This window comes from Styela clava, chromosome 14 (genome assembly GCF_964204865.1).
Source record: "Styela clava chromosome 14, kaStyClav1.hap1.2, whole genome shotgun sequence".
Taxonomy (NCBI): Eukaryota; Metazoa; Chordata; class Ascidiacea; order Stolidobranchia; family Styelidae; genus Styela; species Styela clava.
This window is the reverse complement of record NC_135263.1, coordinates 3,127,090-3,141,539: the sequence shown is the minus strand read 5'-3', so window position 1 is coordinate 3,141,539 and position 14,450 is coordinate 3,127,090. Positions and strand designations below refer to the sequence as shown.

Below are 14,450 nucleotides of genomic sequence, written 5' to 3'. Positions count from 1 at the left end.
GAATGCTATTAATATGATAAAAAAATATTGAGATATAAAATTTCTTTTATTTGTAATAGACTGTCTTATAATCTCAAACTGATTTAACGTATTAGTATTTTATTGATTCAAAATAATATTTTTTTGATATCTTGAATGCCCTTTGACTTATTCAACTTTTCATTGGAGAAATAAATATAATAAAGTCAATGAGTGTTCCCAATATAAATCTTACAATGTTGCAGGTTCTTAATATTCTGCTTAAAAGTTTTGAATCTGTACTTTCCCAATCTTTTTTCTTATTTATGCAGTTGGTGGTTTCTTTAAAAGTTCAAGCAAATTTCGTGGCTTAGTCAGCATTTTAAACTGGCTGGGTTGATAAGTTGAAATTTGGCATTTTAGCTACCATCGAGTTCAGTGTAATTGTTTTGTGTTGTATTCTACAATTCAAATAGACATTTTCAATACATCAGGGCCAAATAATCCAAAAAAATTTTTGCTTGTTTTTTAGGATTAGGATTTATCAGCTGACGTGTCAAAAGGACGAAATATTCAATTATATTTGTATATCTGTGGCTACTTCTGAGTAAAATATGTATGAAATGTCTGAAAAATGAGTAGCTTTCTATTTATTGATATTTGTTCAATTGACCTGTAAATAGCGTGAAGTGAATCACCATGGAAGTTTGGAAATAAATTCTATTTGCGCTATATGCTTTCGGCTTTGAACATGTTACTTGATATACTACCGTTTCGAAGGATCCAAACCTTTCTTGTTTGGCCTGCCTAATGAATTAGACCCTTGGTAACATGTAGGCATGGTATCTGGATCTGAGATTTTTAACCTACGATGCCAACATAGTAAAGATCAACACCTGAATCAGTAGGCCATTGTGACCATATGTACATATATATTTATACTTGAGTTATTTTTATCATTTTCTAATGAAATGTAATTAATTGGTTTGGCCTTCAAATCATTGAACAAGTTCTAAATTATTATTATCTTGAAAACTGTAAATTCCTTAATGCATACAATATTAATAATGTGCTTTGTTTTGATTCTAGATTTTAAGCAGTTATTATATAATGCATATATAAGTATCTTAGTTTACTTGACTGATTCAAACAGGATATATAAAAGGGGAATATTTGTTTCAAACAACTTGGAATACCTGACTTACTGATCAAGGAGAATCATAAGTTGTGCATATATGACATGTGGATTATTGTTTGGACACTATCAAAGCAGTGGTTTTCAACCGGGGGTTCGCAGTACACTATGGATTCCGCCAGTACAGTTCAGTCATCTACGAGAGTCTGTATTAATACCGGTATATGCATATTGATTAAATATAACCAAATATCTATTAGATTTTCCACTATTGTTAGAATTTTATACATTTGGAAGATCATTTTTTGCCTTTATTATGTTTGCTCATATATGTACAATTTAGTTAGACAACATGAGACAACTAAACTTTTGCAAAGGAATGTTTCAGTGGGATTCCATTTTACCAAAAAGGTTGAAAACCACTGATTTGGGGATTAGAGCAGGCATGTCCAACCTTTTCAGTGTCGCAGGCCACTTTCACATGAGGAAATTCATTGGGGGCCGCAAACGTTTTGGAGTTTGAAGTATTTGTATCAAGATGATGCACAACCTGAACTATAACCTGCTACACATACTATGTTCAAGTTGTGCGCCATCTTGGTACGGATACTTCGGGAGCACAAATATTTTTACCCAACTAGAATACCAGCCCAATGCCGATTTACGTTAGAATTTGAGCGTCGCTACGCCTGGATTGCACAACACTTTTGCGGATTTCTGAACACAACTTGCAAACAAACAACACAAAGTTCAACTTATCTTTTACACAAAATGAACTACTCTCAAGCAATTGGCATGAAAAATCGACCAAAAAAAATTAAAGTCAGCAGTTCTTTTTCTTTTCAGCTAATGCAAAACTTGCTTTTGAATGTCATTGCTCAACTGTTTAATATTTATGGCTAGCTTTGGTACCTCACAACGTAACTAACTGGCTGGACAACCCTGGATTAGAGCATATTAAAAAAAATTGTCTTCTGCAATGATTACCTATGAATTTGAAGTCGCTCAAAAATTTCAAATAAAATTAGTATTTGATTTATAGCTATGGGTAATATTGAAACCCCAGCTATGTAACATGAAACGTGTATGTGAATTGCAAATTAGAAATTTAATGATGGCAGCTATAACCTATGAGCTGTTTTTTTGATTAAGTAACCCAAAACTATTCTAAGCAATGTTATTGCTGTCCCTCATGACTTTTTCACTTTTCACCCCTTGTATTGTGCTACAAAAGTCAACCTCTCATAATTTATTATTACTACTACTATTACTAAACTCTTTGTTTATGCAGTATGCAGTTTTTGTCACTAAATTATTGCATTTTGACACGATTTTGAAAATTGTCAATAATAAAGTATTTGCTCTGTCAATAAACAATAAATTATTACTCCTCCATATATTGAATCATGCGAAACACTCCAAAAGCTTCGCGTGAATACACACACAAGTCGCACAGTGATTAAAAATCTTAGTTAGGTCAAGGTTATTTATTCCCAGCTCTGTTAAGGCTATATTGTATGGTATAAGTTGGATTATACAATGTGTTTATTATTATTGCTGGTTATGTGTATGTCCAACTTCTCAACATGGGTATTGGCTGTATTTGCTGAAAATAACCAAAGCTTATCTCATTACCTATGTAGAGAAATGAAGTTTAATTTACCATATTAACCTTCAAAGCATCTAATTTTTGATGGAATCCTTTAGTTTGACTAACCTTATGTTTATTCGTATTCTGGTGATGTATCGGTCACTAGACAAACAATACCAGACAAGTCAGTAAATATCTACGCCCAAGTAAAGAAACTGGAAAACCCAAAGCATCCCAATCCATGTTTGTTTTCAATACCAGGACGATGCTAATACCTGTCATACATGAACAGATTTTTAATTCTTTGTCATTCAAATGAGTAATCTATGAATCTTTATTATTGTGTGATGAGGATGTATTGAAATATTATGAACTTTCCATGTTATACCTTGTAATCAATTTCAATTGGTATGTACTAGATTGCAATATTTTATAGCAAAATCATGGACTATATGCCAGTACATGATAAATGAATCTGGCAGATTCTGAAGAATATCTGTACCGTAAAATTTTTATAAAATTAATAAGGGATATATCGGATGCTCCTTTTAATTACGAATTTCTTACTAACGAGTAATGACCATACACAAGTTTGAATATAAAGCAGCAGACTACCAAACCCTACGAATAAGCTTATAAATTTTTTTTATTATAATCTACTATTTGTGGTGTTTAAAATTATTGGATATACTTTTTAATAATGAATTTCTCACTAACGAGTAACAATCATATTCAAGTTTGAATATAAAGAAACAAACTGCCAGACCAGGCTCCTCCGACCAAGCTTATTAAACCACTTATGATAATCTACTATTCGTGGTGTTCCAAAAGTACAAATAAAAATATTTCGTCACAAGTCAGTCAAATGTCCCGCTTTGGCGTTCAGCCATCCAGCATGACACACGAACATGTTTTCGTTACTGTTGTTGCTGTGTAGCGCAACGCTAGCCTACATACTGAAGGTGAACTTTATTTTGTTTGTTTCGTTGTTTCCCGCTAACATTGTTAGCGAATGTATCACATGTCAAATCAATTCTAATTGGTCCTGTTCGTACGTTCACATGAATATAACATTGAACAACGTCTTTTTGAAGGTGTTATCTACAGAAAAGCATGCTTGGGCGAATAAGTAAATTCTCAATGCTTGGAAACGGCAGACTATTTCATTATTCTTTATTTCTTTTGCTGTACAGTACTAAAAAAACTAAATTCGGATCATTTGTATCGTTAGCGCCTATTCCTTTCTATTTTTGGAACTGAACCCGATATTTAGACAGTGAATATGCGCATGATCTTTAGGCCTATGTAGTAAAATCGGAAACTGTAAAGTTACAGGATCACAGCTAAGGGGTTGTGTTTTTGGAGGCGTCCTGCTTTGAAGTCAAAAAATTATGATAACCCTAGGTATTTATGTTTGGAAAAAGGTCAAGTCGGCTTAATTACAGGGCATACGAAGGCCTCTCTAGTTTCCAGTCCATGTTGATAAGGGATTAGTCAGCAAGTTATTTGTTTCAGATACATTAGGGTGGAGGAAGCCGTATCCAACCCTCAGTTACTTAAACCACCTCATAAAAATTTAATGAAAGATTGCTTAATCATATAGCTAATTGCATAATCTCTCATTGTACATCTAATTTTCGAAGAAGTTACATCTGTTCATTTTTTTAAAATAACTAATTCTAGGGGGTAGCTACTAGTTAGTAGAGGTTTAGCAGCTTAATACAAATTTACTATGCTTTAGAAATGTCAAACTCAACTCTGTTCTTAAGTTTAGGTTCATCTTATCAGTTGGTTTATTACTATGTCAACATGTAATCTAATGCCAGCTGTGAGTTGTTCCATCTTTTTCCTATATGGGCATAGCGGTTGTAGTGTTAGATAACACAGGTTACACCTCAAATTGGGTAAGCAAAAAGAGTAGCTACTTCCATATTGTCAGGTATCAGTCGCTGCCTATATGATGCCTTGTTCGGGAAGAAATGTATAATATTCTTGCTTCCTGGACCGTTTTCGCACTTTTGGTCTTGGAGTTTGATATTGTGCGAATCTTTTCACAATTTATCAGTTGCTAGTTTTGAAGAGTTGAATTGATTTACAAATGTGACTATCGCAAGCTTCAATTTTTCAGCATAACTAGGTTGCTTTGTTGGTAAATTCTTACTGATATTTCCTGCAAGTTATACAAGATGGAGCATAAAATCAAAATTGATAAGAACAACCGCATGTCGGTAGTTTTCCAAGAACTCAATAAAATGAGAGAAGATCCTGTACGATGTGACTTCAAAATCCTGGTTGGTTCTGAAAAAATTCTGGCTCACAGAAATATTTTGTCTGCAAATTCCAAATATTTCGAAGCAATGTTTACACATAACACGGAAGAAAAGAAATCGGGTGAAGTTACATTGAAAGAAGTTGACCAAGTTTGTGTGAAAAATTGTGTCGATTATATGTACAGTTGTGAAATTTCATCTCCATATGAAAAACTTGGTGATTTATTACATGTTGCCACTATGATGCAACTTCATGAAGTTTGTCATGGCATAATAGAACTTCTTGAAGAAAACTTGGATCCAGAATCATATTTTGTTACCAAGAAACTATCGAGCATGTATAATCTGAAGTCACTTGAGGAAAGATGTGAGGAATTTGTTTTGGAAAACTTTGAAGAAATCTCCAAACTGGAAGATTTTAATGATCTTGGTCAAATCGAAGTTGCAAAAATGATCGAATCCAAGAAGTTGAAAGCTTCTGAAGACGTAAAACTTCATTCTGCACTATGTTGGATCAAGTTTAACTCTGATGATCGCAGTAAATATGCAAATGATTTGATTGGTCTTGTTGAGTTATCCAAAGTATCTCTTGGATATCGGAGACATCTTATTGAAAGTGAACCAATAATACAAGAAAACAAAGATTTGTTGGTACGATTAAGCATTTCTGTGATGGATTCAGTGAATATAAAACCAATCAAATTAAGGAAACAAACTACAAATACTGAAGCCATTGTTGTTTTCGATGAGATTTTTGGTCATCTTCAGTGTTTCAACCCAAGCGATAAATCTTGGACACAAATGCAGGAAATGAATCAGGAAATGAAGAAAGGGAGATTCTCTGCTGTTACTGCTGGTGATTTCATTTATGTTTTAATGAAAGACAAATCAGTTTACAGAATTAAATATTCTGATAAAAATGCCAACTGGGAGAGAATGGCTGATATGCTTGAAAGTCATGAGTCGAGCCCACCAGCCGATGTTTACAAGAACTGGATTTATGTAATTGGAGGTCATAACACCTGTGAAACAGCAACTGTTGAAAAATATGACTTGGATTTGAATGTGTGGGCAAAATGTCATGACAAACTACAACCTACAAAATCATCAGAAGTAATAGCTTTTAAAAATAAAATTTATAGTTTTGGTGGATGTTCATCTGATGGATACTTAGATGCAGTTGATCAACTTGATCCAGAAACAGGAAATTGGACAACTGTTGGTCATATGACCAGTGCAAGAGGATATGTATCTTCTGTGAATGCAGGGGAAGAGATTTATGTTTTAGGTGGATATACTGGCAAAGACCTCAATACTGTTGATTTATACAATCCACAGCAGAATGAATGGAAATCTCTCAAAGAAATGCTCTTACCTAGAGGTTGGTTTCGTACCTTTGCAATCCAAAGTGAAATTTATGCAGTGGGTGGTTGGCCGACGAGTACAAATAGCTTAGAAAGATACAAAATTGACGAAGATAAATGGGAGATGATTGAGATACCAGAAGGAGTAAAACTGGGTATAAAAGAATCTGTGAAAATCCAGCTCATAATTTAAAAACTTTGTTGAAATCACTTTGATGATTATTTTCTCATACCATGTAATTTTGTATTCATTATTGATGTTTTGTTAATGAAATACCTCGACTTCAAAATTTGTTAATTTGATTTGATAAGAAATTCTGTAAATGTCTTTTTTCATAGGAAGGAAGTAATGCACCAGCAGATCTTGATAAAATCTCCCCTATCTTGTTAATTTGTTTCATTTAACTTTAGGAATTTGACGGTTGCTATTAAAATATTTCATGTTGCTTGCTTTAATGCTGCCATATAATATGCTCATACCTACATCATTCTATCATGCGAATGGAAATTTAATCAATATTTACATTTAAAATTTATCGCTTAATTTTCCAATAATTTTTGTAGTATCATAAAATAATATCTAATAAATGAAGACTTTCTATATTCTAAAGTGTATAATCTATGCAATGTGTCCAACAATGTATTTTGTTTCAATTACAGATTTCTAGCAGTTATTTTATTAGAAATAGATAAGTATTTTAGTCAAATGATGGATTCACACTTTATGTGCATAATGGGAAATAAGGCCCCAAAGATCTTGGATATCTTGACTCATTGATAAGCAATGGTAAGTCTTGATCTTTGCAAATGTGACATGTTGAAAAACTTTTTGAATAGTAAACCAAAGAGGATGGCTAATGCAGCATCAGAATGGCCAATTTTTTCTAATTCCATGCAAGCAAGAAATGGGACTTGGGAGGAAATTGCAAATTAGATAGTGATTTATCCAAGTAACTCCATCTGTTTGCAACTATGAAATGTGGGATGACAAAAGTTTCGTATTGCTTTAGATAATTGAAATTTTGAGAATTAGTGATACCCAGAGATTGAGACAAATATCTGTTTATCCTTAAAATGTAAGAAACCGTACCAAACAATGGAAAACTACTGAAGTATCTACACAATATATAAGCTTACTAGTTCACTGTTTGTTTCCAGCCCTTTAAGGCTAGTTTGAACAACCTACAGTCATTTAGTTGATAAAATTACATATTGTTATTATTGCTGGCCATGTGTATTGATCAAATGTCAAGAAGAGTCTTTTAGAATTTCTAATTATAACATGGGTTTTGTCTTTGTTTTGTTTGTTGATTGGAAATGGCCTATCATCCGCTTACATATAAAATGACAGCTTATAGCTTATCTTTCATAGCATTTCAATTTCTGCGAAATCTTTTTGTTTAAACAACCTAATGATGTTCCTTATTCTGAGTAATGTAGTAGACCAGGGGTCAGGAACCCGCTGGCTCTTTTAGCGATGGCATGTGGCTCCCATAAAAAATCTAAAATTCTGGGGCTTACTATTGTTACGAGATTTCTAACTCTTTTACAGCCCAATTTTTGGCAGAAAATTTGCTAATAGGCTAGGTTTGAAAACGCCCGCCCAGCTAATGTTAATGTTATGTAAGTCGTAAGAGAATTACCAGATAGGCATTGACAATTGTGACAAAACTAGGGGATTCTGAAACATATCTTGTGACATCACAAAGCGACGGAGCCGCGGACAAATATAGAAAAGCTTTTCCTCCATTTGTACGTACTGGTTACAGTATTTGTCATAATTAGATCAGACTAGCAAAGTTAGTTTTTAGAATACAGTGTAGATGCCTAAACGAAAGAAGGGAGATGAGTTTCATAGATTTTAACTTGTGCTGCATGTGAGCAGCCGGTCAAGGCCCGCAGCGACAACATGCCGCATCAGGAGTCACAATAATTGTATATTGACATTGGGTAAGTAGAGCTTTAGCCTTTAACATATGGTAACGGTAGGCCTATATTTTTACGTTATCAGATCTGTAATATTCATTTCAACATATCTTTCAAAAAGAAGTTTAGATACAACGAATCTTATGTGAAATTAGGCTTTAGATGTTTTTCACCTCTTTGGTTTTTTGTTGTGATTTTTTATTATTTTGTTAAACATCTCTTTGGTTTTTTGTTGTGATTTTTTATTATTTTGTTTTAGTGCCCAAGGCCGGAATGAATAATATGATTTTCTATGTTATGCTTTTTACTTGATTTTAATTTGAATACACCTGTAGGGATAATCTTGGTATTTTAGTTAGATTCCACTGTTATTTTTCAAATTTATAATATGAATCGTCGTAAAACCAGTTATATCACAACCTGCTTTGTTACTGAAAAATTCCATATTTTGAATAAAGTCGTCAATTACAAATAATCAAATTCAAGTAATTGTTCAAGTATCCCCATTCAAGGGTTTGTATTTACAGCCACAGTTTTAATTTGTTAATTACTTCAATTTTAGTTCATGTGGTTCTTGCCTTATATTTAAAGAAACAGGTAGCATTTTTTGATTAGCAGGGGATATCCAACCGACGTAAGCCATATACACTTACCACATTCAAGTTAAGAGGTGTCATTCTAAGAAATATTGCATAGTTATGCTTAGCAAGGCTTTGCTTATCAGTGTTGGACTAAGGGATCTGCCAGAGTGTCTTGCCCTAATCTCTAAGTGAACTATAAGACATCACCATGTGTGGTCAGAAACATGATTGCATTTACTGTTTCACACATTTTGCATAGGGCCTTACACTATTTCCATACAAACTAAATTTGTAACTGGATGAGAGGCTGCTGTTTTATGTATGGTGGAGATTTCTCATCAGCCTTTCTTTTTCAGAGTTAAAATTGAAATTATTATATAATGATGAGAGTAACATCAGAAATTTTGTCATGGCCATGCTAATCCAACTTTTTCAAATCGGACTAGTGGTCATGTTAGCGTGGTGGTTAAGACGTTGTACTAAACTACACTGTTATAAATAGTTAAAATCCTCAGGCTGTAATTCCATATCCACCACCTTACCCAGGATTTAGTATATTGAATAGTCAATGCCAAGCCAATAGATTCTGGTTCTTCCAAAAGGAGGTATCTTTTTATGTCATTCACAAATTTCTTCCTTATGTTATTCTGCACAATCTTCAATATCCTTTTCTCGAGTTCATTATTGAAGATTTATCGATGGACATTTTCCTATAGTCCATTTTACTCATCATAGCTTATTTTTTTGAAGATGTGAAGATGATGGATTTACCCTTTATATACAAAATGGGAATTAATGCCCTAAAGACCTTGGAATACTTGACTTTTTTATAAGCAATGATAAGTTAAGATCATTGCAAATGTGACATGTTGAAAAAGTATTCGAATGGTAAATAAAATTTGTTTGTTCATGACAGGTGTGGCTAACGCAGCATCAGAATGGCTAATTTTTCTAATTCCGAGCGAACGAAAAATCGTACTTGCAAATTAGATACCGATGTTTGAACAGTATAAACATTTAATTTGAGAATATTTATTCTTCGCTGTATATATAATACATGTATACCTGGCAAGGTGTTTTGAGGAATTTACGTACACTCACAAATAAAAATTAGGCAACCCTAAGATTAGAATTGTATGATTTGAATAAATGTTAAATAAATAATGAAACATTAACTCATCGTACAACTCGATAATCAAGTTTGGATCATAAGAAATACAAATTTTATGGCGATTGTATTAATAATGCTGAGCTTATTAGCTGCGGTGAAATTTGTTGTATGCATGTGTGCAGTTATCTGCACATTCAGATTTCAGTCGATCGTAGTCGAAAGCAAGTTGCCCACCCCTGGTTTATAAGAGCTGATAGTTCACAATTGCTCATTTCAAGTATTTTAGAATTGATTTACAGAACCTGGTCGCGTATTTTATGTTTAGAAGAAGCAATTCTGCATGTAGAACAGTGAATTTCACTGTAATGTTAACTTTGTAAGTAATGGGTATTGCTGCAGCCTACTCCTTCTGCTACCCAACTCAAAGTGTGGGTTTCTGAATTGTGAATCAAAAATTTACAGAGAAATTTACTGTTATTGTGGAGTTTTAAGTTTTCAACGCTACAGAAATCATACTTATGTTTTTGAAACAAATAGCAACGTAGGTTTGCAACTATGGAACTGTCATGACAAAAGTTTTGTATCGCTTTGGATAATTGAAATTTTGAGAATTGTTGATAATTAAAGATCAAGGCAAATATTTGTTTTATGTTTAAAATGTATAGTTTGCAAAATTTTGAAGTTAAGCTGTACATTATTCTTCTCCCATCTATTGTATCATATTGAACAATTGAATAACTACTCGAGTATTTTAAATAATATGATAGCTCCCGTAGTATGTGTACCAAGATGGTGCACAACCTGAATATAGTATGTGTACCGTGTTAAGGTTCAGGTTGTGCAACATCTTGGTACACATACTACGGGAGCGCCATAATAAGACCTAGTCTGAATTTTGAAAAGGATTTTAATGTAAGCCCTCTCCTGAAAATAAGACATAGCGTGTTTTTCAGGAGAGGGCTTACATTAAAATCTTAAATCTTGAAATCAAATAAAATTCGGCTTCAGAAGCGTGTGTATGTGTACCATTATGGTGGTAACTAATTTTGTTCGCCCACTTTACATCATGTTGTGTGAAGAGACTGAAACCTGTGGTATATCCACTTGGTTAACATAGACAGTCCCCGAACTTGTAGTAGAACTCAAATAAGAAAAATCTGAATAAATTTATGGCCTAACCCTAACGTGCTATACACACTCAGGATTACCTAAAATTGAAATAAGACCCTATCTTGTTTTCGAGGAAAAAATGGTATAAGGTCCGCTTTTACATAATGATTCCCCATGGGATTCAAACATGCGAACATATTTTTTGAATAAAAACGTGTTATTTATAAGTAAATGGATGATGGTTTTTCATGTTTTGTATATTTGAAAATCTCATAATTCTCTAGTTTGTAATTTTGTTTTTGATAAATAAAAATAAAATTTCTAGTGTTATTTTTCGAAAAAAAATTCTTACTCTCGGGAAACACGAATCAAATAATTGGAAAACTACTCGACTTTCTATGCTATGAATACTACTATGAATTTCCTCCTAAGGCTCGTTTATACAACCTAATTTTGTTGATAAAAAATATTTATTGTTATTGCTGTCCATGTTTTGTTATGGATGTCTAAGAAGAGTCTCTTAGAATCTGTTTCTATAACGTGGGTTTTATCTATGTTGGTTGGAAATGCCCTAATACAATTATCATCCACTTACATATAAAATACCAGCTTATAGCTTATCTTCCATAGCATTTTAATTTCAGCGGAAATCTTATTGTTCAAACAACGCTAATATTAGTCCCTATTCTAAGTAATGTGTCCGTTAATATACAAACAACAATGGACAGTCTGGTAAATATTCACCAACCAAAGTAAATAAAGTGTGGAAACCTTTCGTAGGCATTGCCAAATTGTAAAGCAGGAGCTATCTTAGTTTTAGTGGGAGCAGATCTAAATTCATGTATTGGGTAAATGCGTGGAAAAGCGTCCTAAAAAATATATTTTCACATGACAACTATCTCATCCAGTTTAAATCGGTTGGCAATGCAGCCATGAAGTTTCTCGCCATTCTGAAACATATTCGCATCTATATCCACTGTTTGTACATAGCATTGTTTGGAATGGGGATTTACATATTTATCCTGAGGGAAAGGTTAGTCGTTAAGACTGCTTAATTATATGGTGTACCATGGCCTCTCATCCGATTTCAGTTCATGTCGATAAGGGATCAGTCAGCAATTTATTTGTTTCAGATGCATGCCCTTGATGGTGAAGGAAGCTGTATCCGACAAGCTGTACTTTAACTACCTAATGAAAATATAAAGATTGCTCAATCATATTGCTAATTGCATAATCTATAATTGTATATCTAATTTTTCAATAGGTTACATCTGCGCCTTTTTTTTTAAATAATTATTCTAGGGTTAGCTGTTGGGGTTGAGTCAATCTCAAATACTTCTTAATACAAATTCACAATATATACTTTAAAAATTTCAAATTCAACTCTCTTGTTTCATTTTATCAGTTGGTATATTCCCATGTCAATGTGTAATCTCATATCTGCTGTGAGCTGGGCTCATCCCATTCTCTTCCTTAGTGATGTCGAACTCGCGCCTCGCGGGCCGCATGCGGCCCCAGGGAATTTCCAATGCGGCCCTCGGACGCTTAACAATATTTTGTAAGTTTTTTTTTATCTAAATGTAATACATTTTTCAAACCTTTCAAAGTGAAATTGATTATCCACACAGAAAACGACAATTTACTGAAAGTAGTTTTGGAAAATTAAAATTTTGTTTTCAATATGACCCAATTATAGATAAACCTCAAGCTAGCAGAAAAATACTTGAAAAAACACTTTGGGGATTAAATGAAACACAAAAAGTACATGAGAATGGGATGAAGAAAAATGGGAGTTGCAACATTTTTGCATTTCTCAAATTTCTAAAGCACATTGTTTAATTTGTCACATTTCCATCAGTACAGTGAAAGAATACAATATAAGACATTATCAGAATAAGCTCAGCAGTCAATATGACAAATTTAAAAATCAACTTCGAACAGAAAAGTTTTTATGTGTTTTTATATTATTTTAATTATACACCTACATAGTTACTAGATAATCAATATCAATCATAACCCGAGCAGTCCTATGCCACGTAATGGTAGGAAATAACGCGGGAAATGTCTGGTCCAAAAATCAGTCATTTGTTTGTTTACTGATTTATACATGAAATGATAAGTGTAATATCTTTGCATAACTGAAATTAATCGAACATTCTCAAATATCCAGATTAACCGATGATCATGTGACCTCGTTAATTAGAGTTGGTACTGTAAAATCATTTCAGCCTGATATTAGTAAGCTGGTGGCACAAAGGAGATACCAAACGTCAGGACATATGTAAAGAAAATAGATTTAGCTTATTCTGTAGTATTTTTTTAAATTTCAGGTCTTTAAATTTAGATTAAGTTATTTTTAGTGTATATATTGTTTTTTCCTCATAAAAACTTTGTTCAGAAATATTTTGGATAATTGTACATAAATAGTTATGATTTTTTGTAATAAATACAGTAAATTGCAATAATAGTAAGATGCAAAAATAATATGTAAATGGCATTTGAAATTCAAAAAAGAACGAAATTTCATTCGGTTGTTTAATTGCATCAAAAATTCACAATATATGTCACAAACTACACCCATCTAAAAATATAATATACTTCACGTAAACATTATCAAAATATATATATCAAAAACTGTTTGCGGCATTTTGCACAATTCCCAAAATGTAATGCAGCCCTCGAAATACCACAAGTTTGACACCCCTGTCTTATATGGGCCTAGCAGTTGTAGTGTTAGGTAATGCAGGTTACAACTGTAGAGTTATGATTGGTTAAGCAAAAGTAGTAGCTCCTCGGATACAGGGTTGTCCAAAACGAATCGAATATTTAACTTTTCGGCTGATTTTTGAATAATTCTGATTAATTGCCACTATTCGCTGTCAGCGAGGTGTTTCATTATAGAGGGAACTCCTCAAACGATTCTCCGTACTTTGTCACGTATTGCAATGACGGTGAAATAATATCGGCTGATTGGCACTTTGATTTTTTGTTATCTTTGTTGTTATTTTTTTATCTTTGTTATCTATTGTTGCAACAAATTTGCATGGTTGCCTGATTGGCACTGTCGTCATTCTCATGCAAGGCTTCAAATTTACGCATTCATATGCATTAAGTCAAGCATCTCGCATGGATCAAACCATAATCAGATATTAAATAAGTTAAATAAATTCGTGCGCTTCGTTACAATTTACGACACATAATAAATTGTTGCAAGTCGGGAAAAAAAACGAGTTGATTTGGTTGGTACTCTTTCTGCATGGGCCTAGCAGTTCGGGCTTGTTCAGGTCGAAAACCGTGAATATGCAACATATAAATATTCTCGCCTCTTAGGCCCTTTTTCACTTTTGTTTTTGGAGTTTGACATTATGCAGATCTTGTTACAATTCATCTATTTTGAAGAATTG

At 33.2% G+C, this 14,450-nt stretch overlaps 1 protein-coding gene across 1 annotated transcript; it reads left to right on the top strand.

The window, feature by feature from the left end:
* The first annotated feature begins 4,870 nt into the window (after positions 1–4,870).
* Positions 4,871–6,511, top strand: LOC120340388 (kelch-like protein 7). Its single transcript, XM_078120029.1, has one exon. It carries the CDS (start codon positions 4,871–4,873, stop codon positions 6,509–6,511), a length of 1,641 nt encoding a protein of 546 aa, XP_077976155.1.
* The last annotated feature ends 7,939 nt before the right edge of the window (positions 6,512–14,450 follow it).